A 27,554-nucleotide genomic window follows, 5' to 3' on the forward strand; every position below is an offset into this window, starting at 1 on the left:
TTTAATTTAGTTTTTTTTTTCAGTGTATAATTCAAATGGAATAAAAATTAACTAAAATTGTTTAAAACAAACGAATTTTCATACTGAAATATTTTATTTCAAAAATTCATAAAACAAATCTAAAAGCCAATTAACCCTTGAAAAATCAAAGGGCTACTGTGGCTACAGTTGTTAATATTTTTTCTAAAAAATTTGCGGACTTTAAGTTCTTCGGGCATGCTATGAGGTGATAAATTTTGAAGACCCTACCTTTTTTACTTTTGAAGATATTGATTATTGACCGCTTGTTCATATAAGGAAAACCACTGTGCATTGGTTCCATTAAGAATTTGGAAGTATGCTGCCAGTGATTCTCCATCAACTAGTTTTGAGGATATATGGCCAATATGTTTATAGGCCAATATGTTTCGAATATACAAAAGAAACAAAGATTACGACACAAGATTTGATCAACTTAATTGAATCTGAAATTAAAGACTTGGTACCGGTTACAATCCAAATAGCTCAATATTCCTTCAACGTTTCTTTTAATATGAAACTAACGATGATCGATGGAAAAGTCAGCAACGCCATAACAGGAACATCATCTACTTGGAACTGTTCCATATGTGGTGAAAAAAAATCGGAATTTTCGTATATATCCAAGGAAAGAACAATTAACGAGGAAGTGCTCAAATTCGGAATATCTCCTCTACATGCCCGTATAAGATTTCTTGAACATTTTCTACATCTGGCATATGATTTAAAATATAGAAGCATATAAGAAAATATCAATAAATCAGTAAATACAAATGAAGAACTGATGGAAATGAGAGCCACGGAGAAAAGAAGAATTCAAAAAGCAGATTGGATTAAACATTGATAAACCACTCGTAGGACATGGAAGCACAAATGATGGAAACACAGCTAGACGATTTTTCAAAGATTTTGAAACAACCTCAGATATAACGGGAATTAATATGGAATTACTGAAAAAGTCAATATTATTTTAATGGCAATAAATAGTAAGCACAAAGTGAATGCAACAAAATTTGGCGAGTATTCCACAGAAATTTCAAAACTTCTATTATCGTTGTACCCTTGGAAAGAAATTACACCAACAGTACATAAAGTATTATGTCATGGAAAAATCATAATTGAACATAATATTTTGCCCTTAGGAGAACTTACAGAAGAACCTGTAGTCAACGTTTATATAGGTGAAGGTATATTTGGAAATTTACCTGTTATATTACCTGTAGTAAAAAAATAGTATTATGTATGAAATATGTTTTAGGGATATCCCAGGTATTTCATATTATACCTGGGATTCATTGTTAAAAAAGAGTTGCAATCGCTTAATGTTTGTACTTATGTATTATATAAGTACCAAACATTGAAGTTGTTATGGAAGAAAATAACTTGGTGATGAAATTTCACTAGACATGTTAATCATTCGTTCATTACTGTGACACGTGGACAAAATAAGGTAGACATATTATACATCAATATTTTGGAAATTGCATCTTCTTTTCAAAAATGTTTAAATATATTGAAAATTAAAAACTTCATAGAAGAGTTTTTGCAAAAAAAAAGATAATTTTTTTTTTTATTTTTTGTTGAAAATTTAAATTTTTAAACTGCTATAACTTTTTGGTTTATGAATATTTTTTAATTAAATTTTACAATTATATAGACATTTTTTGTCGGAATGCAAAAGTGAAAATTTGGATTTAGATTTGTTATTGAGAATCCCACAATTCCCAAAAAACTTCAAAAATCCCAAAATTGGAATTTTTTTGATTTTTGGATGTATTGAAGGTACCAAGCTCGGGGCTATGAAATCCCTTTGCATGATATTGAAGAACAGATTGGGACATACAAAACTGGTCTTAATTTTTTGAAAGCAGCTATGCGATTTTTGAATATGTTGTCTAAAATTGAAATTTACATAAAAAATAGGTCTACTTCGGAAGGCTCTGGACCACGCAATAATACGAATTTTGATATTATTTTGCTTTTATAATATTTCCCGAAATGTTATCTTTCAGAAAAATATAAACACATTATTTATTTTTTCCACATTTTCTGTATAATTTAAAATTAATGTAGGTACTTTTTTCGAAAAAAATGGCGAAAAAACGATTTTTTATTTTTTTTTAAGTTTGAATGTACATAACTTTTGACTCAGTAGACATTTTTTAACAATTCTTTCTTAAGATTATTAATAAATTTGTTGTTAATTCAAAAAAAGATACTTTAAGAAAATCGGGAAAGAATTGGATCCGTTATTAGCAAAATGGCAGACCAAGGTAGGCAAAAAAAATAAAATTTTACTTTTCAAATGCAAACAAAAATTTGGCATTTAATTTTTGATATACCCGAGGTGCCCCACTTTGGGGCATTGTGGCTCGGCCCCCCTTGGTTGTTTAAGCCCAAATTCAAAATTTAAACTTATCGACACCTCCTCTATAGCCATGGGAAATTTTATTAAAATCGGGCTATTCGTTTAGAAGTTACAGATACCTCACAAAAGTATTTTTTTGATAAAACTTTCATTTAACTTCAGAACACGTGTTTTTTATTGTAACACATTGCATCGCGTTGTTTTTTATATTATTATGCGTTCGATTAATTGTATGAAGATAAAATGCGAATCAATTTGTGCGGACAATTCAAACAAACATATTTAAAATAAAGTAAAATAGAAAACTCTTGTTTTGAATTTCTAAAATGCTTAAATCAAAGCCGTTCTTGGTAAAAAATTGACGTCTGGATTATTATTTACGGTGATCAACACAAATTCATAAGTGTTTGCAAAGTCAGTCGTATATGGTGTACTGCAAGCCTGAATCCTGGTTATTTTTTTTATATACATATAGATTTGTTTTCATCAAAAACATTTGCCAAAGATACTACTGTACAATGTACATAGTTGTATATTTCTTCAAATATTTTTTAATATGTCTAAAGTTTTGTAAATATTTATGTAGGCAAAATGTCAATAGCAAATTTCTACTTAAAAGATGGGCATCGTGTTGACCTTAAAAATAATTTCCCTTTATTTTAAGAAATAACTTTTATAACTGAGAGGAAGAAAAAAGGCAGACAATAATAAAAAGAACACATCTGACAGTTCTACCTGAACATTTTTATGACTGAATAAAAAATTGAACTTGTATGTATTACACATACATCACTTATACACAAAACAAAATAAAATCTTTTTCATTCATAAAATGCCTGTTTTCATAAAAAATCAATTTTTTTTTACTTTTCACACATTTTTCATGTCAGGCTGTATATTCAAAATTCAAATCTTGAGTGCAGTTATAATGTATTATTTATGAATTAAATGTATTTTTAGTGAAAAAACTATTTAAAAAAAAAATTATATCGAATATAGGGCTGGTTCCAGACATATACGATATAGTTTTGGAATCTACTAGTCCCAAGCTACTTCCACTCTGGCGGTGACCTGATTCATGTCTTCTCTAAGTTTCCCAAAAATTCACATGAAAATTACACATTTTTGAAAAATTTTTGATGAAAAACCCATTTTTTCTAAAAATGTTATCTCCAATACAGGGCTGATTCCTGGCATATACAATATAGTTTTGGAATCTACTAGTCCCAGCCTACTCCCACTCTGGCGCTGACCCGATTCATTTCTTCTCTAAATTTGGGAAAAATTCACTTGAAAATTTCACATTTTCCATAAATTTTTGTTGAAAAACCAATTTTTTTCACCAAAAAATTATATAATTAATTAATTTTTTAAAATTAAATTTGTTGTTGTAGCAGCAGTGTTTGCTGAGTTGACAGCCTTGGCCGAGTGAACTCGGGTCATTCCGGTGCGTGGAACCGGCTGCCGTGGGAATGATTAAATTTGTTTATGTTTTTTTATTGATTTCTTTCCATAAAATTCAATGAGTTTATAATATTTATTGAAAAAATCTATTTTTACCGATTTAAAAACTAGTTTAACAGTGTTTGAAAGTATTTAACATAAATGTGGGACGTATTTAACTGACGTATTTAACTTCACACCCTTCAATATCTATATAAATAAAAACCAAATGTCGTTCATTGGTAATTGCATCAGCTGAGAACCGCTGGACCGATTTGGAACTTAGGTTTTTACGGAAAGAACAATTGACCATGCCTACTTTTACGGGCACTTTTAAATTGGAAAACAGCTGCACCGATATGGCAAATTTTTTTTTTTAAATGTTCGTAATAATCCAATTTAAGATTTTACTGAAAGAAAAATTGACCACGCCTACTTTTACGCCAACTTTTTACGACTTATCGGAATATACATCGGCAAATACATCTGCAAAAATGTATCCAAACGCAGTGACTTGGCTGAGTTAGTGCGGATAAGTTCAACGATGAAGTCAATCAACTTCAAATGGGCCGCTATGTTAGCAGTAACGAAGCAATTTGCGCATTTTTCATTTGCCATTCATGAAAGACATCCAACTGTTCTTCATTTAGCTGTACATCTGGAAAATGGCCAAAAAGTGTACTTTACTGAGGAGAATGTATTACGAGTTGATTGAAAGGCATCTACAATATTGACCAGATGTGCAGAAATGACGAATTTGCCCGAACGTTGCTATACTCCGAAATGCCAAGATATTACTTGGAATCATTCGACAAAGAAATTTCAACGGCGGAAACAAGGAATCCGGTTCCAGGTTTCCCCCATTTGTTTTTATACGCCGCATTAGGTCTCATTTACACAGTCCATCCAAGAAACGATGAGTGTCGGAATGACCCAACATCATTCCGAGATTTACGAACTATAAATCTGTGGTCACAAGCAATAACCGCCTAATTCAAAAAACATGTTTTTGAGAAAAAGCTATTTATAGTTATAAAAGCAATTCTGAAAAAAATAAAAGATTGCATTAGAAAAAGTAGAATGCAGAATCAAGGATTCTTACCCCCACAATGCTAAAATGAAAAATTATAACAAAAGCTTTATTTATTAGAGAAATATTTAATAAAAACAAATATCATCGCTTAATGCAACTCAGAAATACTAAATTGAAAGTGCTAATGTCTGATTAGGCGTTTGTTGAAAATAAGTGTTTTGATTGTTGCTTGGCATATATTGAGTTAAGCTGTTATTACATATTTTAATATTGACATGTCAAGTAATTAAGTCAATTTGCAATAATCGCTTATCCTTAGTTTGGCACTTATAACAGCACTCTTATTTATGAAAATTTATTTTGTGAAAAATAACAATAACAACTAAAGTCATTATAAGCTATTTAAACAAAATAAAATATAATTGAACGTTTTCTTAAGTATATTTTGGCGCTTATTGTAAATGCGATAGTCTTCCTTAGGACTTAAGCCAATATGTTTCTAATTAATAACTTTTTAAATAAGAAAGTTAGGAAGGTAGGGATTTCACGTATACATACAGTTCTATGAAGAGAATAATGTAGCATTATAACTCAAATCTTTCTTAAGTCGACTTATGTGGTTATTGCTTATGACCATAGAAATGTTGAATTGTGTAACGTATAGAGAAGCGTATCAACGCTTGCGATTGTTAGATAATGACTAGGGTATTCGAATTATTCGATTTTTCTCTTGTTCGAATAAAACGAATAATTCGAATAAGAGATTTTAACTTGTTCGAATAATTCGATCACACGTTTAAAATTAATCGAATTATTCGAATAATTTAAATTTTTTTAAAAAAGTAAAGAATGAAGTTTTGATGTCGGTTTTTTAATATTTTGTTGTTAAAGATAACGTTAAAGTTAACAATTCAAGTATTGATAATGTTAAATAACATTCGAAAACAAAGTCCATCATTAAATTTTCAACAGAAATATTCTGATCAGATTACCTGCCGAACAATCTACAAAACAATTGACTAGTGTTGGGGTGAGGAATCCGCCTCGCTAATGATTTGCACAGGACTTTGAATAAAGAGACACTGGATTTCATTTTAATACAAATTTATTTATCCAATGTTTCTTATATTAAAATTCCTACAAACAAATACACATATTTATTTAGTAGGGGAAATTATGTAAATTACAAACAAAAATTTAATTAAAAACTAGCTTACTTTTTGTTATGGAAACCACTAGAGTTAAATATTGAAGATATTCTAAATTAGTCTTCCGCACTGAAGACTAACCACCACGCTAGCCAATTTAGTGTTAAAAATATATAAAATGTAGTTGTAACTATTGTAATAAATGATAATATAAGACAAACAAAATGACAGACAAAAAAAACTTGAGATAGTTGGACAGGATCCTGAATTCAAATACAATATAAACGTATTAAGAACTCTTTTATGTCGTTCATTAATTCGGGTTTTAAATTGAGTAACTAATTCTATAGTAAATTAATTATTCACAATTTTTAATTATTTACAACAAATTGTATTATACATCAAGCTCTATCAACGTTACCGAATCTTTGCTTAATAACGTGGTCTTAGGGAATTAAACAATACAGGGGATCTGTCCAATGTTTGATATCATTGTCAGTGAACGTGGCTAATTTGAAGTAAAGAATGATTGACGCATTTACAAATACGCAAAAAGTTTATTACCATCTTACACAAAGAAGTTCAACGATGTTCAAAATCATGTATAAGAAGAACTCCATGCTTTTCTTGCTACAAAACGTTAGTTTTCTTCTATTTCTATGTAATCATTATAAATGTCATCCTCAATATCACTTTCAACGACCGTTTCTAAATCACATTCTCCATCACATTCAACTCCATTTTAATCTATGTTAAAATTTTGATTATTAATTTCGATTGTTCTAATATTTTGCCAGCTGAATAACAAATATTTTATTCCGTACATTTTATTTTCATTGGTTCAAGTCATAAGTTAAAAATTTTAAAAGATTTGTTTTTAGAATTGTAACTTCTTGCAGTAATATTTATATATTTATAGAAGTAGCTATTGGAACACTCATCTACAGTGATCGAAAGTCCCTTTGTCTTTAGTTATTTGTCGAATTTCAGAAACAATACAATTTTTGTGAGTCATTATTACTTATTTAAATTTGAAATTATGAAATTTTTAAGAAATTTAAATATATAAGAACATTTATTCGTTTATTTCGATTATTCTACATAAAATTGTTCGAATTATTCGTTATTCGAAAATGGCCATTTTTAAATTGTTCGAATAATTATTCGTAAGAAATTATTCGATTAATCGATCGATCATTATTCGAATGAATACCCTAATAATGACACTCATTGGAAATATTCCCTCGGAGATGCAGTGCTTTCGTCAAATGCTCATCAAATACGTATGTTCATCTTAACATATGGGAAGCATATTGAGATAAACCGACTGATTTATGAAGTAAGTACAAAGATGCCATGTGTGATGATATTTTGCATCAGATGCGTATTAGAACATCAAATCCAAATTTGCAACTGGGCGAGGAAATTTTTCAACAAGGCTTTGATATTAACTGAGGACATGTGATTGATGACAGCTCCCAATCGTCCGATGCACGACGCATTTAATCAAGTATGCGACGCGAAAAACAATGTGATTGCGATGCCTTATGGGAATCAGTTCGAACAAACATTCCACTGTTGGAACGTCAACAAAAATATACGCACGAAACTCTTATGAACGTTTTGAAAGATGGAACTGGAAGGATTTTTTGCACGCTCCCGGTTGAACTGGAAAAACTTTTTGATTCTCAGCAGGAATTGCAGCTACGTTGTTGAAAGGCGGTATAACTGCTCATTCAGCACTCAAGTTGCCAATGAAAATCCAACATGCAACATTTCCAAGAACAGTGCGATGGCCAAAGTTTTGCAGCAAGCAAACTGATCGCTTAGGATGACGTTGCAATATTTACGAAACAATCAAACCGGGTTTTGAGGTGCTATGATTCTGTTGGCAGGTGATTGCCAGTGATTCCACGGTCAACGCAAACCGATGAACTTAATGGCTACATTTAATTTCCCATCGTTTTCTGCCAGTTTACCGAATCAAAATCCGAACTCATCCGAAAGGTGTTTCCAAACATTGCACAAAATTACAAAAATCATGATTGGTTGAGCTAACATGCTGTGCAATATTGGCTGCGAAAAACATTGATGTCGACGAATTGATTTTTAAGATTGAAAGTGATATTGCTCTCGAATATATCGAATGATGACATATAAATCGGTAGATTCTGTTACTTCCCAAGGTGATGTCGTCAACTATCCAACTCGTTGGAATTACCAGGATTACCGCCTCACAACCTCCACCTGAAAGTCTGACCGGACCACGTCTTTGTAATGGCACCTGAATTGCTATAAAAAACCTGATGCATAACGTCATCGAAGCAACAATACTTAAAGGAAGTACAAAGGACAAGACGTTTTGCTATCACGTTAGAACACCATAAGCATTATTTGTTTACGTGCCAGACAACAACAAAAAAATGTCGTGAATCATAGAGCATTGCAATGAACTAAATTATGATATCACAGCAAAGCAATCGAAAAAAAGTATTTCTTTATTTTAATTGGTTACCTGAACATCGATATTTCAATCAAAATATAAATAGAACACCATAGGATTCGTTGTACATACATACATATGTGCATTAGAGTTAATTTCAAAAATTTGATTTGCGGGTATCATAATTTTTCTGAAGGTTTTTGCGTAAATAAAAATAATGGCGTCCTTTTTTTTGGAAAAATTTCACTCCTAAAGATGCGGATTTTGAGCACATTTTTCTGTTGAGCAAAAATGGTTGAATATATTGCAAATCTGATTTCACCAATGGATTCTGCATCAAAATTTAATACAATTGATGTTTTTTGAATCCTTAAAATAGTTCCACTAACACACAACAGGGGGCGCAAATCTCGATCTGACCGCAATATCCTGAACTTTAAGATATTGGTCTCTAGAATTCAGATCGAGAGAAAGAGCTCTATACTGCACGGAGTTGTGTATAATAAATGCGATGCCTCCACCGTTGCCTCTGGTGCAGTCTTTTCGGATAACGTTGTATCCGTTGCAACTTTGCAGACTGGAATTACTCGTAAGTTTTGTCTCCTGGACCGCAGCGACCACGATGTTGTGTTGGCGCATAAATAGGCTTATCTCAGAAATTTTCCCTTGGAGGCCATTGCAGTTGAACTGCAATATGGATATCACCCCAGGTCTACGGACTGCAATCGATGGTGTGAGTGGCGATGGTTGTTACTGCTGCTGTTGTTGTACTTGCTATTGTTGTGATTGCGGTGGGGAGGGTGGAGTTGTGGCGTAGGATGACGACGATGATGCCGAAGACGCCGATGAACTACGTCGCTGGCAGCATGGGGCAACGTAATTCTCCGACCACTCCCTTTCATGATTAAGTCCGGAACAATTCCTAAGGTTACACCTTGATTGTATTGACATGTGGAGCATTCGGTTCTCGCAAACCGTGCAGAACCATGGTCCGGGATTTACTTCAACTCCGGCACGGACCAGTAGGATGCGGAGCAGCAACGCCGGAAGGTGCAGCTCCGAGATCAAAAATTGTATAGTTGTTGTTGCTGGGTTGACAGCCCTTGGCCGAAAATCTTCAGGTCATTCCGGTACGTAGAACCGGCTGTCGTGGGAACGTATGTGCTTGTGCAGCCCTTTAGTTTATACAGCCATAGTGCCCATGCATACTAGGCATATAACTAATTTTGACGAAATATTTGGCATACCACTACGTGATGGCCAATGTTGTATAAGTAATGAAAATCATTTTATCATTTTAGGTCATTTTGAATCAAAAACATCACGCACCAACACCAATTTCTAAAATAAACCAACCTTTATTTTCTCTGAAAAATTATATAAATAATTTCATAATTTTATTTGCAAATGAGAGGAATACTTCCCTTATTTAAAAATTATATTTTGAAGTATGTCCGCAGTTATTATTAAAATAAAATATGTATTTCAAAATAATTGAAAATAATTCATGAAAAACTTTATTGCGTTTGGTGCGTGAACTTTTTTAACAACCGCGAAAAAATAATACCGTGGTTTTTTATACTTTTTAATGCTCTATTCGACTATGCTATGCCAATTTGCATATTTGCAAAAATTGTCGATAGTTATATCCCTAATGCATACTAGTAGTAGTGCACAGGGAATATACATACTGGTGTTAACAGCCTTTTATCACAGTCGTAGTGGTACTAAGTAAATACACTAACAACCTCATACAAAAATTTTACACAAAACCTCTGTCGAGAGGAAGAATGGGTTGTTTTGGTCGACACGTGAAGCATAAAACACGTTGTACGGATACTCTGCGCCACTCAGTTCTCGGTTTCTCTGGTTATATCCTTTTTTGCAGTAATTATCCTAAAGAAAACTAATTATTTTAAATAAAATAAAAATTGTTAATTTATGAGTAGGTGAGATGCAAAACTCGTTTGTTTTTAGACTGGCATTCCTTTTGGAGCTTTATGGTAAGCAATATAGAGATTGTATGGATGTACGTTATTTTCTATATTTTTACATGACTTAAAATTGCAGTTACCAGCAAAACTTTTTCGTTCCATTCATCAGTCATTTTCAAAACTCTCTCCTTACACATTCCGTAGCAAAACTCACTGGTTCAATGTTCTATTACTGAACTTTTCCTACTGGGTTATTTACCATAAAAAAATAAAAACATCAGATATCCATGAAATTCAACTGTTCTGTGATGGTTGCCCAGTAGCTCGTCTCTGTATTTCTCGCATCGTAAAATATCTTGCATGAAGTGTGAAACAAAAAATTCCATCGTTTCTCGATGTGTGAGAAGAATGTGTTTCTGTATTTGAATGCGAAAACAAACAATACAGATTCTGTTCTTACTGGAATATTTCCAGTAATTAAGTGTCAAATGCAAGACAAACGTCAACGAAAGAAAGAAATTATAATAAAACCACAACAGTGAAAGGCTAAACAAATTTAAAATGTCAAAATATAACAATTGTGTTTTATTAATTGTCGCTTATAACTGCTGAATTTAAAAAAAAAAAATTACAAACACATTCTTGTGTACATACATGTGTATATATAATTATTTTATTCAATCTCTTTGCTACTTATACATACGAAATTAAAAACATCTATTATTTTTAAAATTTTGTTTTTCACGCATCAATTTGAAATGTGACTTGTTTTGACAGTTCTTGTGAGAAACTTTTCGCAAAATATTGTTACAGAAACACTTTTTCTCACTTCTTTCCAAAAAATGGAAAATTTTTTAAATGACAGATAATTCTCGCAAAGTAAATATACAGAAACACTTGTGTGAGAAAAAACATTTTTTGTTTCATTTTACACTGTTTTTGTTGCAATTCAATCGTTTCATGCGGAAAATTTTACGAGAAATACAGAACAAAATTGATCCAGAACTACTTCCCACCAGTGCACAGTGGGAAATATCACCAATCTAGCTTATAAAAAATCATATCTTTTAAACTATTGATCTGAGGAGTAAGAAATGTATGATGAAGCGATTGTAGCTAATAGAGTGATCTTTAAATATATTGTATTTGCAGACACCCTGTTTCATTACAGGGTGCACCAAAAGGCAGGTTTTAGTGGAAATTACAATTTTTCTTGATATTAAAGTTCAACAAAATAAATCAGATTTTTTTGTTAAATAAAACTCAACAAAAAATCTTTTTATATGTTAATTAAATCATAGCAATAGTTGTTTGCAATAAAAATTATTTAAAAAATTAATTTTCATTGAAAAATTTTGAAAAAAACCTCTTGTTTATAATGGGGTTTTTTTAAAAAAAAAACAAACACAAACTGCGAAGCGTTTTGCTTGTCTGCAGATACACCCAGAGTCTCTGGCGGGAATCGAACCCGCAACCCCCAGATTGATAGTCAAGCACACTATCGTCTAGTCTAACGGGGCACTCACGGGGTTTCGCGCGTTTTGTAACCTAGAAGAATTATTTAAAAATATGAATTTTCATTGAAAAATTTTGAAAAAAAACCTCTTGTTTATAATGGGGTTTCTCTCGTTTTGTTATCTGTAAGAAACAAACAGCCTTATTAGACAGTAAAAGACCATAAAATGTTGGAAAACCATGCTTAAAAATCAGATTCACAATAATTCCACTGCCTGTTTTAGAAAATAAAAATTTCCATTTGGGAATTTATATTGAAAACAAAAACAAATTTTAGTTTTTTATTGTCGTTTCAATATAAATTCCGAAACGAACATTTTTATTTTACTTTCAAAAAACAGGCAAAAAACCCATAAAAAAAACACTTGAAAAACACGAAAATTTTTATTTTACTTTCAAAAAACAGGCAAAAAACCCATAAAAAAAACACTTGAAAATCGCCAAGTTATATTTGTTTAACCCTATTTATTAGGGTGGATCGATTTTTTTTCATAAAAAAAATAGCAGAAACGCATTATACGGAAAATTCTATCTTGCGCATTTCGAATTTTATCCAAAAAAAAAATTTATTAAAAAAAATATATATACTGAAATATCATTGAATAAAAGTCGAAATGCGCAAGATAGGATTTCATTTTAGACCTATGGTTTCTTGAGGAAACTTTCTTAGAATTTTTGCGTTTCTGCTATAAGACTTCTTACTTTTTTATCGTCCATACAATTCGACCCGGCCTACTATTTATATATGTGAATATCTCAATTTTAAACACTGTTTTGGTACTAGTTATTTGAAGTCTGGTCCTATTGTGGTAAAATTAAGGACGACTACACCAGTATCCCTAATGGTTGAGTATCCCTAACAATATGATTATATAGGAAATTAAATGGATTATACAATAAATTAAACGTATTTACAAAAGTAAATAGTGCCAGGGTTCGTAGAAAAATATTACAATTGCTTAAAATTATACTTTGTGGCAGCCAATTTTTTGTCCAGACTTACTTTATTAGGTCTAGTTTCAAATTCAAAAATTAGTTTGGCGGCAATTAGGGGTACTTTTTTCTAATCCCTTTTCACATTAAGAAATTTTGACATAAATAAAGTGTAGGTTCAATAGCGCAATAAAACTTTTGATAATACATTGGGTGAAACATGAACCAAAATCCCTCATGAACGTACTACTTATTCATTGCATACATTTACGGCCCTGTATTTTCATAATTAACATATCAATCGAAAAATGTTGAATGCATTTTTTAGTAGCAACTATCATAGAATTATTCTATGCTATAGATTTATAAATTAAAAAAAAAATATATATTTTTTATAAGCTAGATTGGTCATTTTTCCAACAGTGCAGTGTGTAGATTAAAAATAAAAAGAAAAAAGATGTTGAAACCCTTTTATCAAATCACCTTGGGAAAAAATTGGATAAGCAATAATGACTTGCAATTTTATGCTATGATCTTGGATAATAATAAAAATATTCATCATGGTAAGGAGGAACTTAATGAAGAATACAGAATAAATCAGTTTAAAAATTTACTTTAATTACAGTTTTACTACTGTTACCATAACTAATAACCAGGGAAACCGGAAATATGCTCTAAAAAAGCGTTTTAAGCGCTTTAAATATGCAGTAAAAACTTTAAAATATGCTCTTAAAATTTTAAACCAAAAAAATTGACTTAAATTTTTAAATAAAAATCGTTGTCTATTGGATCTGAAAACATGTTTATACATAGAAAATGTTCTTTCGACATCAACTGATGTTACATGAGCAAATTTAAAAGACAATATATCTTTAACACTTAGAACGGTTAAGTTTGAATTATAACTAAAATTTGATATTTTGATGGCGCTATTTTTAAAATAGTGCTTATTTTATATTAAAACAAGTGCCGAATCTTATATACCCTTCACCAAATTAATCTTCAAAATAAAAAATCCAAATATTTTTAGGTGAACAAAATTTTTTTTTTCAGTTTTTTTCATTTTTTGGAAAAAAAATTTTCGAATTGTTTTTTTAAATTAAAATTTTTTTTTTAAATTTGTTTTTGATAAAGTCGAAATATGCAATTAAACAGTTAAATATGCTCTTAAAACAAATATATGCAAAAATTTTAAGGGTAAAATATGCAAAAATATGCACTAACAAATCGATGCCAAAATTCTTAAATAGTTCTGAAACGTGTAAATATCTTATCTATGTGCTCATTAGACTCACCAGAAAAAACATGCATTTGCATATTTTGGTTTCCCTGCTAATAACACTATGCAACAAATTTTGGGTTATCGTCACCAGCCATTGGAAAATGAAAGTTCGCCATTAACTTACCAAAACTGCCAAAGGGTTTTAAAAAGTTCGCTCGAGTTTCATTTTTATGGCCTCTTGAAGTTGGGGCCATTTTGATCATTTTTTACACTATGAGTGAAAAAACGTATAAATATATAAACATATTTAATGGACTGTAATTGTGTGTACTTATTGTTGCCTTGAATCCAATGTGGAAAAATATCTTTTTTCTTTATTTCCTTTATGGTGGGCGGTATAGACGTGATCAAATAACTTATAAATTTTGGATGGATTGGATTAAAAAGCACTACAAGTCTTCATTGTATTTTTTTAGAAAAATTTAAAAACTGTTCTAGATCAAATGAATCTGATTCTATTGAATACTAAAATTTATTTTCAGAATGTGATCTGAATATTTTGAAAAAAAAAACATTTTTTAAAATTTATTGTTTTATAAAAAAAAATGTGTTTAAAAGTTTTATTTCTATAACGAACTCAGTGTTGCCATTTTGTTCACTGGAACCAATATAAATATTTTAAACTATATGGTTCGAAGTCTTTTTAATGTTGATGGAAGCTGTAAATTCTGGGTATCGTCACTCATATTTCGAGGCCGAATCCATTTCGGCTACACTCTCTAAATTAGCTTCATTATCACCTACATTTATTTCTTCATTGTCTATAAATAAGTTTTTATTCCACCAACAAATTTCCGCTAGAATCGCTAGGCGATTTTTCCCTCGTTATCTGTAATTTATTTCACAAATATATGTATGTCATGATCAAAAATTTCCCAACTTGAAGAGGCCATAAAAATTAAATTCGAGCTAACTTTTCAAAACCCTTTGGCAGTTCTGTTTACTTAATGGCAGTGACTTTCATTTCCCATTGGAATTGTTGAGGCTGTTTTTTCTTGCTGCACAGTGAAATCTATGTATATAAATAAAACTCAAATGTCGATCGTTGGTAATTGCATCAGTTGACAACAGCTGGACCGATTTGGACAATTTTTTTGTCAAATATTCGTCATGGTCCAACTTAGATTTTTACGGAAAGACAAATTGACCATGCCTACTTTTACGCCCACTTTTTTCGATTTATCTAAAATTCGAAAACGGCTACACCAATATCGCAAATTTTTTTTAAATGTTCGTAATAATCCAAGAAAAATTGACCACGTCTACTTTTACGCCTACTTTTTACGATTTATCGGAAAACGGCTTTTGTTTTATTTATTACACGATTATTGTTAAATAATCGTGTAATCCAATTTAAGTTTTTACTACAACAAAAATTGACTACGACCACTTTTTTCGATATATCTAAAATCGCACAACGCGATGGGTAATTTTTTGTTTAAATGTTCGCAATAGTGCACAAAAGTGTTTTACAGAAAGAAAAATTGTCCACGCCCACTTATCAAATACATCTGCAAATATGTAACCAAAGGCAGTGACTTGGCTGAGTTAGTGCGGAGAATTCCAACGATGAAGTCAATCAACTTCAAATGGGCTGCTATGTTAGCAGTAACGAAGCAATTTGGCGCATTTTTCATTTACCATTCATGAAAGACATCCAATTGTTGTTCATTTAGCCGTACATCTGGAAAATGGCCAAAAAGTGTACTTTACTGAGGAGAATGTATCACAACGAATTGATAGAACGCCATTTACAACATTGACCAGATGTTTAGAAATGTGCCGAAATGATGAATTTGGCGGAACGCTGTTATACTCCGAAATGCCAAGATATTACTTGGAATCATTCGACAAAGAAATTTCAACGGCGGAAACAAGGAAATCCATTTCCAGGTTTCCCCCATTTATTTTTATACAACGCATTAGGTCTCATTGACACAGTCCATCAAAGACACTATGAGTGTTTCTATTTGCGTTTGCTATTAGTCAATGTTCGTGTCCCAACATCATTCCGAGATTTACGAACTATAAATGTTGAATTGTGTAACTTGTAGAGAAGCGTGTCAACGCTTGCGATTGTTAGATAATTACACTGATTGGAAATACTCCCTCGGAGATGCAGTGCTTTCGTGAAATGCTCATCGTATTTGATGTACATCTCAATCATATTTGATATACATCTCAACATATGGGAAGCATGTTGAGATAAACCGACTGATTTGTGAAGTAAGTACAAAGATGCCATGTGTGATGATATTTTGCATCAGATGCGTATTAGAACATCAAATCCAAATTTGCAACTGGACGAGGAAATTTTTCAACGAGGCTTTGATATTAACTGAGGACATGTGATTGATGACAGCTCCCAATCGTCCGATGCACGACGCATTTAATCAAGTATGCGACGAGAAAAACAATGTGATTGCGATGCCTTATGGGAATCAGTTCGAACAAACATTCCACTGTTGGATCGTCAACAAAAATATGCGCACGAAACTCTTTAAACGTTTTGAAAGATCGAACTGGAAGGATTTTTTTGCACGCTCCCGGTTGAACTGGAAAAACTTTTTGATTCTCATCAGGAATTGCAGCTACGTTGTTGAAAGGCGGTCTAACTGCTCATTCAGCACTCAAGTTGCCATTGAATATGCAAATCAATGAAAATCCAAAATGCAACATTTCCAAGAACAGTGCGATGGCCAAAGTTTTGCAGCAAGCAAAACTTAGGATGACGTTGCAATATTTACGAAACAATCAAAGCGGGTTTTGAGGTGCTATGATTCTGTTGGCAGGTGATTTTCGGAAAACATTGCCAGTGATTCCACGGTCAACGCAAACCGATGAACTTAATGGCTGCATTTAATTTCCCATCGTTTTCTGCCAGTTTATCGAATCAAAATCCGAACTCATCCGAAAGGTGTTTCCAAACATTGCACAAAATTAGAAAAATCATGATTGGTTGAGCTAACATGCTGTGCAATATTGGCTGCGAAAAACATTGATGTCGACGAATTGATTTTTAAGATTGAAAGTGATATTGCTCTCGAATATGTCGAATGATGACATATAAATCGGTAGATTCTGTTACTTCCCAAGGTGATGTCGTCAACTATCCAACTCGCTGGAATTACCAGGATTACCTCCTCACAACCTCCACCTGAAAGTCTGACCGGACCACGTCTTTGTAATGGCACCTGAATTGCGATAAAAAACCTGATGCATAACGTCATCGAAGCAACAATACTTAAAGGAAGTACAAAGGACAAGACGTTTTGCTATCACGGATCTCTATGGCTCCTTATGCCGCCTGTTTCCATGTTAGAACACCATCAGCATTATTTGTTCACGTGCCATGCAGAATCCATTGGTGAAATCGGATTTGCAATATATTCAACCATTTTTGCTCAACAGAAAAATGTGCTCAAAATCCGCATCTTTATGTGCGTTGAACCACCACAAGGAGTGAACATTTTCCAAAAAAAGGACGCCATTATTTTTATTTACGCAAAAACCTTCAGAAAAATTATGATACCCGAAAAACAAATGAAGTGACCTGGTCACAAACGAACTCTAATGTACATATATTAAAATCAAATGTAAGTCGAACATTATCATTAAAAAATACGGGTCAGCTCGTAACAAATAAGAACTAATGTGAGGCAAAACAAATGCCTACGACTTTTGCTCGTCTCAGTAGTTTCGGAGTTATAATAACAAATTGGTTTTTCACAATATTTATTAATTGTCATTGAATTAAACTCTCTGCTGACCTGATTGAATTTAATTTTATTCACTGTTTTATGTATTTTATTAAATTTATTTGCAAAATTATTTGTCACAAACACAATTTAAAAATGTTCTGTGTTACAAATAATATAAAGAAAGTTTCTCAGTTAGCCAAACTGAAAGTTTGTTTACTTTTTAGTTAAATATCTGTATATATATAATTCTTCTGTACGTGTGTTAGTAACTAAACTCCTCCTTAACGGCTGGGCCGATTTCGATGAAATTTGTTGTGTGTATTTGAGTGGGTCCCTGGATGGTTTAGATTCACAATTGACCTATCTAGGAACAATGGGCATGGCACCTCCCATACACAGTACAAATGTATTATTGCATATGTGGAGTACTATTATAATGGGAGTCTTCAAACTTAGTGTGAGCTATGGCAGAACAACGTTTGCCGGGACAGCTAGTATAAAATACATTTTGATCAAAATGGCCGCGATAGTATTAATGTTGTTATATTTTTAGTTTATTTGCAGACCTTTTGAAATAATGGCACTTCGGAAATCTCTTGAAGCTAATGGCTATGTAACTGACAACACAGAGCACATTTATATTCCACTGGTAAGTACCACCAAAAACTATGTGCAACGTTCATAAGAATATGATAGCGAAACAAACACTACCCATCAGTTAAGCAAGTAGTCAATCATTTAATAGTAATTGTCATTAATGTCTTATCGCATGGCTGACTCAAATTTATATATTTTGGGCAATTTGACACGTATGTGCTATTTCTAGTGCAAAGATAATTGGTTACTTTATACATCCGTGAAGATTACGTCATTGGTGACATGGGTCTTGAATTCAAAATATCTTCTATTTTGACTAGAATTGTTGTAAATTCTTCAAAACAGAAATTGAGGTTACTTGCGAGCTTTTTAAAATAGCTTTTCATACTTTTAACTGCGGTCTCCGAGAGTCCACCCATGTGGGGTGCATATGGTGGAATAAATGAAAAGTTAAATCCATGTATGCTATATCTTTCAACTAAGGCCTTTTCAGCAGATTGCAAAATTTCGTTATGCATTTTCAATAGTGCATAACTTGCTCCTACAAAGTTGCGACCATTATCAGTAAATACGGATTTTGGAAGGCCCCTCAAATCAAACGAAACATGCCAGAAACGATTCTGTTGAGATGTCGGAACATGTTTCCAAATGAACTGCTGTGGTAGAGAAACATATGAATACCGTAGTATATCCTTTTATGAGTTTCGCAAAGTAGATAATTTTATTAAGAATGGACACGCGAAGTCCACACCAGTGTATATAAATGGCAACGAAAATTTAACTCGTTCTGGGGGAAGGGAAGCCATAATTTGTTGTTGTGTCTTGTGGTTATAGATTGTGCAAGCTTTACAATTTCTGCAGAGTGCGATGAGAATATTCAACAAAAAGATTCGCAAATCTAGATATAATCGGATGGTTTTCATCATAGTTTATGCATTGGTTAATCTACCTTTTTAGCGGAATTTTTTCTTGCAGATGTACGTATTAGGGTAATCATTCGAGTAATGATCGTTCGATTAATCGAATAATTTCTTACGAATAATTATTCGAACAATTTAAAAATTACCATTTTCGAATAAAGAATAATTCGAACAATTTTATGTAGAATAATCGAATAAAACGACTAAATGTACATATATATTTAAATTTATTAAATTGGCTTAAATTTTTCAAATTTTTACAAATTTAAGTAAGTAATAATGACATAAAAAAATTGTATTGTTTCTGAAATTCGACAAATTTGAAATTAGTAAAAAAAAAGGCTGAATGATTTCGAAACAGAAATTTTAGCGTCTAAACATGAACGTATGCTAGCGAAATATTAGCAGAATAGCAATTAATAATAAAAATATTGAAACGGTCGTCGAAAGTGATATTGGTGATGAAATTTATAATGATTAACCGCGTACGTAAGTGTTGCAAAATCTATATATCACGAATTCCACAGAAAAGTCATCCGTATGGGTAAAAAATCAAATTGTAAAGAGAGAATTATGTAGGTATCTACACAAATTTCACTCCAAATAAGTTTTATATATACAAAAATCATGTCACCAACTTTTATGATGATCGGTCTATAATTAGTCATAGCTCCCATATAAGGCCTGCTTCCGAAAATCACTTCAACGAGCATATAAGGCCCGCTTTCGAAAATCACTAGCATAAATCTCTTAAAAATGTTGGAATACACATAAAATTAAACAGGAATAACTTTCATATAGACATAAATCACATGACCTAATTTCATGGCGATCGGTCCATAATTGGTCATAGCTCCCATATAAGACCCTCTTTCGAAAATCATTCACGAAAATAAATAATTGAAATTTAAAAAAAAAAAATATTTTGCTCATTTACTTAGTGTAGGGTATTATATGGTCGGGCTTGACGGATGTTCGAAACAACCAAGTATGTATTATAAAAGTACTGCGTGACAAATGTAACATGTGCGTGACGATGTTAGAAGTTAAAAAATATTAATATAAATATATTTTTCCCAGATAACATATTGTTACGTTTTAACCTTTTCAAAACGCTGGTTTATTTCCTTTAAATAAACCGGATACTTTTGATTGCAAATAAAAGCCGTTTAGTAGTTTGAAAATTGTAACGACTCTTTATTTCTTTAAAATGTGCAACAACAACAGAATTAAATAGCCACTCAATGTTTTTTATACACGTTTATAAATTCTCAGAATTACAGACACAATTTATAATGTACACGAATTTACTTTGAAAACACAACACACTTTAAGGCACTTAGATGATGTTTATTCGAAAAGCGTTTCTGATAAAACTCACTCACGACTGCAACCTCTGCCGCTATTTATAACACTGCATTACCATCTAGAAAGCTCTTTAACTGTCAAAGTTCGAATATTCTAGATCATACGCCATCTGTGGTGTATTTTATACAATGTTCTTTAACTGAATATTCGAATACAGCGTTACCAACTTACGATCAAATCAACTGAAAGCTTTTATTTAATAATGCCCACAGATATGTAACAGTCTGCCATTACAGCACTGTTATTTGAAAGCATTGTGCTACTTTTAAATCAGCCCTTAAAATCGTTATATTTGAATTCAAGTACAATTTCGTAACAATATTTATTTATATAATCTAGGATCAGGGACCCGAAATAACTGTTATTTTTTTTTAAATAAGCAATTGGTTATAGAAAAAATAACTGCAAAAAAAATAGGTCTCGTAATAACAATTATAAATTACTCCAAAAAATTTTAGTCTATAATAACCATTATGAAAAATTTAAATTTTTTTAGGTCTTTGATAACCATTATGAAAGATTTTTATTTATTTCGGTCTCTGATAACCATTATGAAAGATTTTTATTTTTTTTGGTCTTCAATAACCATTATGAATGAATTTAATTTTTTTGGTCTTTGATAACCATTATAAAAAAAATTTATTTTTTTGGTCTTCGATAGACTACAGCCATTACAAATATTTTTACACTACACCACCATAGTGATATAGCGTATAGTGCCCCAAGGACGAAGTCTATTGATTTTGGTTAGAATCGGTCTATTATTTCTCCTAGCCCCCATACGATTGTCCTATCTGAAAATAGATAATCCCTCATAAATATCTTAGTTATATAGATATTCAATCCAAACTCAGCACAAATAACTTTTATGTAAGTCGAACTCTCACTACTAAATTTTGTGACGATTGGTCCATAATTAGTCATAGCTCCCATACAAGGCCCACTTCCGAAAACCATTTTAACGAGTATAGGTTTCTTAAAAAAGTTGGTATTCAAATAAAATTTAGCACAAATATGTTTCATATATACAGAAGACATGTCACTTAATTTTATGCCGATTGGTCCATAATTAGTCATAGCTCGCATATATTGCACATTTTAAAAGAAAACTGTTTATAATCATAAATATTCTTGATTCTTATTAAATTCTGAACCGATTTATCTTTCTCTGTCTATTTTAAAATACAAGAAAACCAGGTCCATGCGAACAAAAAGCTTTGTTGGTACTCATAATGTTTACGGAAGACCAAAAAAAATAAAAATCTTTTATAATAGTTATCAAAGACCTAAAAAAATAAAAATATTTTATAATGGTTATTAAAGACCTAAAAAAATAAAAATCTTTCATAATGGTTATTGAAGACCAAATAAAATAAAAATCGTTTATAATGGTTATCAAAGACCAAAATAATATTGGTTATTTTTAACTGTTATTCAGAGACCATTTTTAGAAAATTCTTGATAAACAATTATTTCAGGATTTTTTCCAATATTGGTTATAACAGTTATGTCCCTGTCTAGGATAGCTACTTATAGCTGTAAAAAAATATGAAAATTCTACCTGAAGTAATTTCGCAGAAATTTTTGATTGAAACTGACATTAAATTTTAAAGAGATAAATTTTGTAACGCGTGCGTACTATACATTTTATCAAAAAACCGTGAAAATTTTATCAAAATCGGTCCAGCGTTTTTTATATATATATGGCATTAGAGGTATAATGTAAAAATTTGATTTTGCCACACCCCTCCGCCCACAGGCCGAAAATCAAAAATCTGACTTTAGAGTGTTACCCGCTAGGCTATTCTGAATATTCCCTGAAAATTTCATTAAAATCGGTCCAGCCGTTTTTGAGTTCATTCGGAACATACATCCATTTTTATATATATAGATAAAAAATGTTTGTATGAGAAAATTCGAAAATCTTCTTTACGAAAGCACCGAATGGACCTAATCTAGTATTTTAGGTGTCTAAAACCATATTCAGAAAATTTCCTTTCCAATGATACCAGTTTGGAGCTAATCGGTTGGATGGTCGGTCTCAGAGTCTATAACGGACATAGGTAGAAACATCTTTTGTATTTTATATATAGATGTATATAGATAGATAGATAGATAGATAGATAGATAGATAGATAGATAGATAGATAGATAGATAGATAGATAGATAGATAGATAGATAGATAGATAGATAGATAGATAGATAGATAGATAGATAGATAGATAGATAGATAGATAGATAGATAGATAGATAGATAGATAGATAGATAGATAGATAGATAGATAGATAGATAGATAGATAGATAGATAGATAGATAGATAGATAGATAGATAGATAGATAGATAGATAGATAGATAGATAGATAGATATATAGATAGATAGATAGATAGATAGATAGATTTCATAACATTTTTCAATAAAATTTTGGGTTCTGTTATCACGAAAATTCAGTTTTCGCGACACGTCTGGTTTTTAATTAGTCGCGAATGACGAGCTTGCACTGTACTAATAAAGAATTAACAAAATTTGCACATTATTTAAAAAATTTTTTATTTTAATGATATTTCTTATTTATTTACAGAACATTGTGGAACTGCATCCAGATGAATCTATAGAATATCAAAAGTTTGTTACAAAACTAAAAGAAATACCTGGAGTTGAAGAAATATATGACAATATTAATGCAATATAACAAATAAAATCATATTATTTTAGATAAATAATTATATCTAAATCAAGACTGTCAAGAATTTTTATATATGTACTTTACTGAAGTGTAGTGGCGAAAAACAACACAGCAGTTAAGCATGACAGTAATTGTTACTAATGTCTGATCGTTTATCAGACTACAATTTATATATTTTGGGTCATTCGACACATATGTACTCTTTGTAGTGCAGAGATAATTGGGGACAATTATAGTCACTTTAAACGTTTATTTTTTGCTGCAATTTTTTATGAGTAATTGGTTCAAACCGCATTTATAGAAATTGTGTTGATATAATTCTCATACAGTGTATTTTATTTTTTCTTAAGTATCAATTGTCACTTTAGTGTATCTAATTAATGGGTCGATTATGGATGGCAACCATAAATTTCTGGTTTTTGTTGTTGTTGTAGCAGCGTGAACAATTTTACAATATTTAATCTTGGGGTTCTGCAATATCAAGTCCAAGAAATTGTGCTACTTCTGCTGGATGGGTCCATAAATCTACTGGACGTAGTGAAGTAGGGCTGGCTGGACAGTTGAAAATATGGAGGGTATCATGAGAACCCTGACCACATGATGGGCATAAGTTGTGGACGGCACGGTGTATGTGGGACCAGAAGGCATTAAGCCTGTTGCTCCATCCTGATCTTAGTTGTGCCAGAACGAATCTTCTCTGTGTCTGCTGTGGGTGGTTCCGCTACCGCGGAATTGATGGCGTCTCTATGAATGTCGTTCAAAGCTGTCATATATGAGCTACGATAAAAACCATCAACAACAACTATAAATTTCTGGTTGTAAATTTTGTCAGTTGCCATCTGTAATAACATTTAGACTGAATTTACACATGCAAGTAAATTGATGAAAGTTGACAATACATATTAGTTGTGTTCGCGTACTTGATAATTTGTACAAATTATCACTGGAAGTTACGGGATTCCGTTCGTTTACTTTTAAAAACTTGTAACGAGAGAGCAAGAGAGTGTTAAAAGTGACAGTTCGTAGATAGAGAACATGATATTTTTTGTCCAGTAAAAAATATCAACATAAAAAATAGGTTTAAAACATACGGTTAACATAAGAAAATATGTAAAATAACACAAACAAACGTTTTAAATTGATTTATAATAAAATACAACTTATTTTTAGAAATTGTTGTTCGCGTACTTTTTGGATATTTTTTTAGATTGAGCGTAAATGTATTTTTACGCTCTAAATTAAAATTTTTTTCTTTTCAAACTTTTTTTTTGTTGAATTTAAATAAAGTTGATAAAAATCACCTATTTTATCTTATTTTTTTATACCGTTGCGCCAACGTACCACTCACCTATTCGATCCCACCGCAAAAAGATCAGGCTCAAGCCAAACCTCTAGCTCGTCACCTCGGTTACCTTTAATTTTTTTCCAGGCAAAATAGATTGTCAGCAATCTATTTTGCCTGGCGCCTGCAATTTTGTTTGTTTTTGTTCATCCTTCTAGTCTGTTTCCTCTTTCGTCTTGTCAAAACCTCTTTGACATCTGTCATAATTTTTTTGCGTTGCCAACCTCTTCTCATCATTCACAGGGTGCACACGACAAAGCAGATGTAGAGAAACCTAACTTGCTATTTAGTTTTTTAACCAAACACGAATGATCAACCAGATCGAACGCCTTTGATAGGTCAACAGAGACTAATACACTAACTTTTCCCTCATTTAAATATTTGCGAATAGAATCAGTAAGATCAGTCAAGAGAAAACTAGTATTTCGGCAGCGGCGAAAACCATATTGACATTCATTAAACATATCTCTAGAATCAATCCACCTCGTTATTTGCTCCTTCATAACTATTTCAACAATTTTTGATAAAGTGGGTAAAATACTAATTGGTCGCATGTTATTTATAGATAGTTTGCGTCCACTTTTTGGAATTGGAATAACACGCGATATTTTCCAATTTTTAGGATATTTAGAAGAAGTTAAAACTCAATTAATGAGGTTTAGCAAATGCCTACTAATAAAAATATTAACTATCTTTAGTAATTTAACAGAAACACCATCAACTCCAGTCGATGCAGATTTTATTTTAAACAAAGCAATATAAAGTTCTGTCTCAGTTATATTAGAAAAGGAAAAATAGTCAGTCAAATTAGTAAAATATGCGAAATTGGGTTCCTCAACAATACAGCTTAATTGACTACTGATAAATTGTTCATTTATTTCATTAACATCAACATCCGAATTAACATTAATTTCTTCTGTAACACCAGCGTTTCGCAAATTGTTCCACATCTTTTTAGTATCACTTGAACTAAATATATTTTGATTATACGTTCTTTTAAATTTCCTAATTTTTGATTTGTTTGCATTTGTTATTTTTAAGTCCATTTGCGGTTTGAATACAAATTTTATTATTTTTATTAATAACAATAAAGTGTTACCATGCTATTCAAATAAACATTTCAGTTGGAAATGTTAGAGTTAAAAATTTTTATAGATATTGTTGAAATTTGGCAACCCTTTTATATTGCAACATATACGTTCTCTATTTTCTTTTTACATGTTCATTCTTATATTGTAGTAACATTAGTATTACTTTCAACTTTGTATTTTAGTCTTAATATAAAATTCTGATAATAAACTTCAACAGGTTATGGGTTAAAATTAGAGGCGAAACTGAGAGTAAAAATTATTACTCTGTCCCAAATTTTATGGCTGACATCAGCGCTGCCAACTTTGACGATTTATCGTCATTTTGATGATTTTTTAAGTCAAATTTTTTTAAAATGACGATTGACGATTTTTCATTTTTCTCGCGAACAAAAATGACGATTTTTTAAAAGGGTACGTCTAAAGCACATCTAGGAAATATAAGCATAGTATTTGAATTATTAATACTTTATAGAAAATACCAATGACTCTTAGTATTTTACAATGGAACATGAATGGCTATTTTAATAACTATAACCAACTCCAATTACTAATTAAAAATCATAGTCCGAAGATAATCTGCATTCAGGAAACACATCTTCATTCCAACCTTAACATCCCTATACCTATTAACTATTCCTACTACGTTATTAACACATCCACTACCAGATATGGTGGGGTTGCAATATTAGCCCATAAATCATTAGAACAAAGACAAATTACGATTGCAAACGACTTTGACTCAATCTGTGTTGAAATAATATCAAAAATAAAATTCAATATTTTCAATGCCTATATTACGCCTCCAGCTAGATTTAATAATACAAATCTTACCAACGTTTTCAAATCAGATATACCGACTATTGTATTGGGGGATTTTAATAGTGCACATAAAAATTGGGGTTCAAACGTTAACAGTCCTACAGGTATCATATTGTCAAATTTCATAAATGATTCTAATCTAGTTTTGCTAAACGACAAATCTCCGACACATCTGAATACACACGGTACTTTTTCACACATCGATATTTCCTTTTGTTCGCCTAACTTGGTTCCTCAAGGTGAATGGAAAACAGAAGACAACCTTTATTGCAGTGATCATTATCCCATAGTTATTTCTGTATTTCCTCCAAAGTCAACTCACAGTACAATAAGTAAACCGAAATTTAACACACAATATGCCAATTGGCCAAAATTCCAAAGTCAATGCAATATGTTAGAAATTAATAGACCTGTTTCTACAAATATAAATAATGAAACTGCAAATATCTGCAAAACTATAATACAAGCAGCCAATGTTTGTATTCCTCAGTCTCGAAACAAATCAAAAAAAACTCTATGGTGGAATAGCGAACTAGAGAAATTAAAGTTAATAAAAAATAGATTTTGGCATTTATTTAAAAAACAAATTAATCAAACAAACTTACTTAAATATAAAAAAGCAAATGCACTATATAAAAGAAAAATAAAATTATCTAAACAAGAATCCATCAACGCCTTTACATCAACTATAAATCCAAACACCCAACTGACAAAATATGGAAAAATATTCGCAATTTTACTGGCTACAAAGCAACACAAAATATCCACTGTATAACGTCATTAGATCAACCAAACGTTATGATCACTGATAGAGCCGAAATGGCACAAGAGTTTGCAAGGTTCTGGTCCGACAAATCATCAGATTCTAATTTTTCAAATAATTTTAAAACAAACAAAATGTAACCTCTATGT

General features: G+C 31.5%; 1 protein-coding gene across 1 annotated transcript in view; it reads left to right on the forward strand.

Moving 5' to 3' along the window:
* LOC135950439 (probable transcriptional regulatory protein Nmul_A2722) overlaps positions 1-23,444 on the forward strand; it is a 204,340-nt gene extending 180,896 nt beyond the window's left edge. Inside the window, exons 3-4 of the mRNA XM_065499983.1 lie at positions 18,372-18,467; positions 23,286-23,444. Of these exons, the coding sequence (XP_065356055.1) occupies positions 18,372-18,467; positions 23,286-23,396 (207 nt within the window). The 3' untranslated portion in view covers positions 23,397-23,444. The remainder of the gene's footprint in view (positions 1-18,371; positions 18,468-23,285) is intronic.
* Positions 23,445-27,554: the final 4,110 nt, after the last annotated feature.

The sequence above is a fragment of the Calliphora vicina genome, chromosome 2 (genome assembly GCF_958450345.1).
Source record: "Calliphora vicina chromosome 2, idCalVici1.1, whole genome shotgun sequence".
Taxonomy (NCBI): Eukaryota; Metazoa; Arthropoda; class Insecta; order Diptera; family Calliphoridae; genus Calliphora; species Calliphora vicina.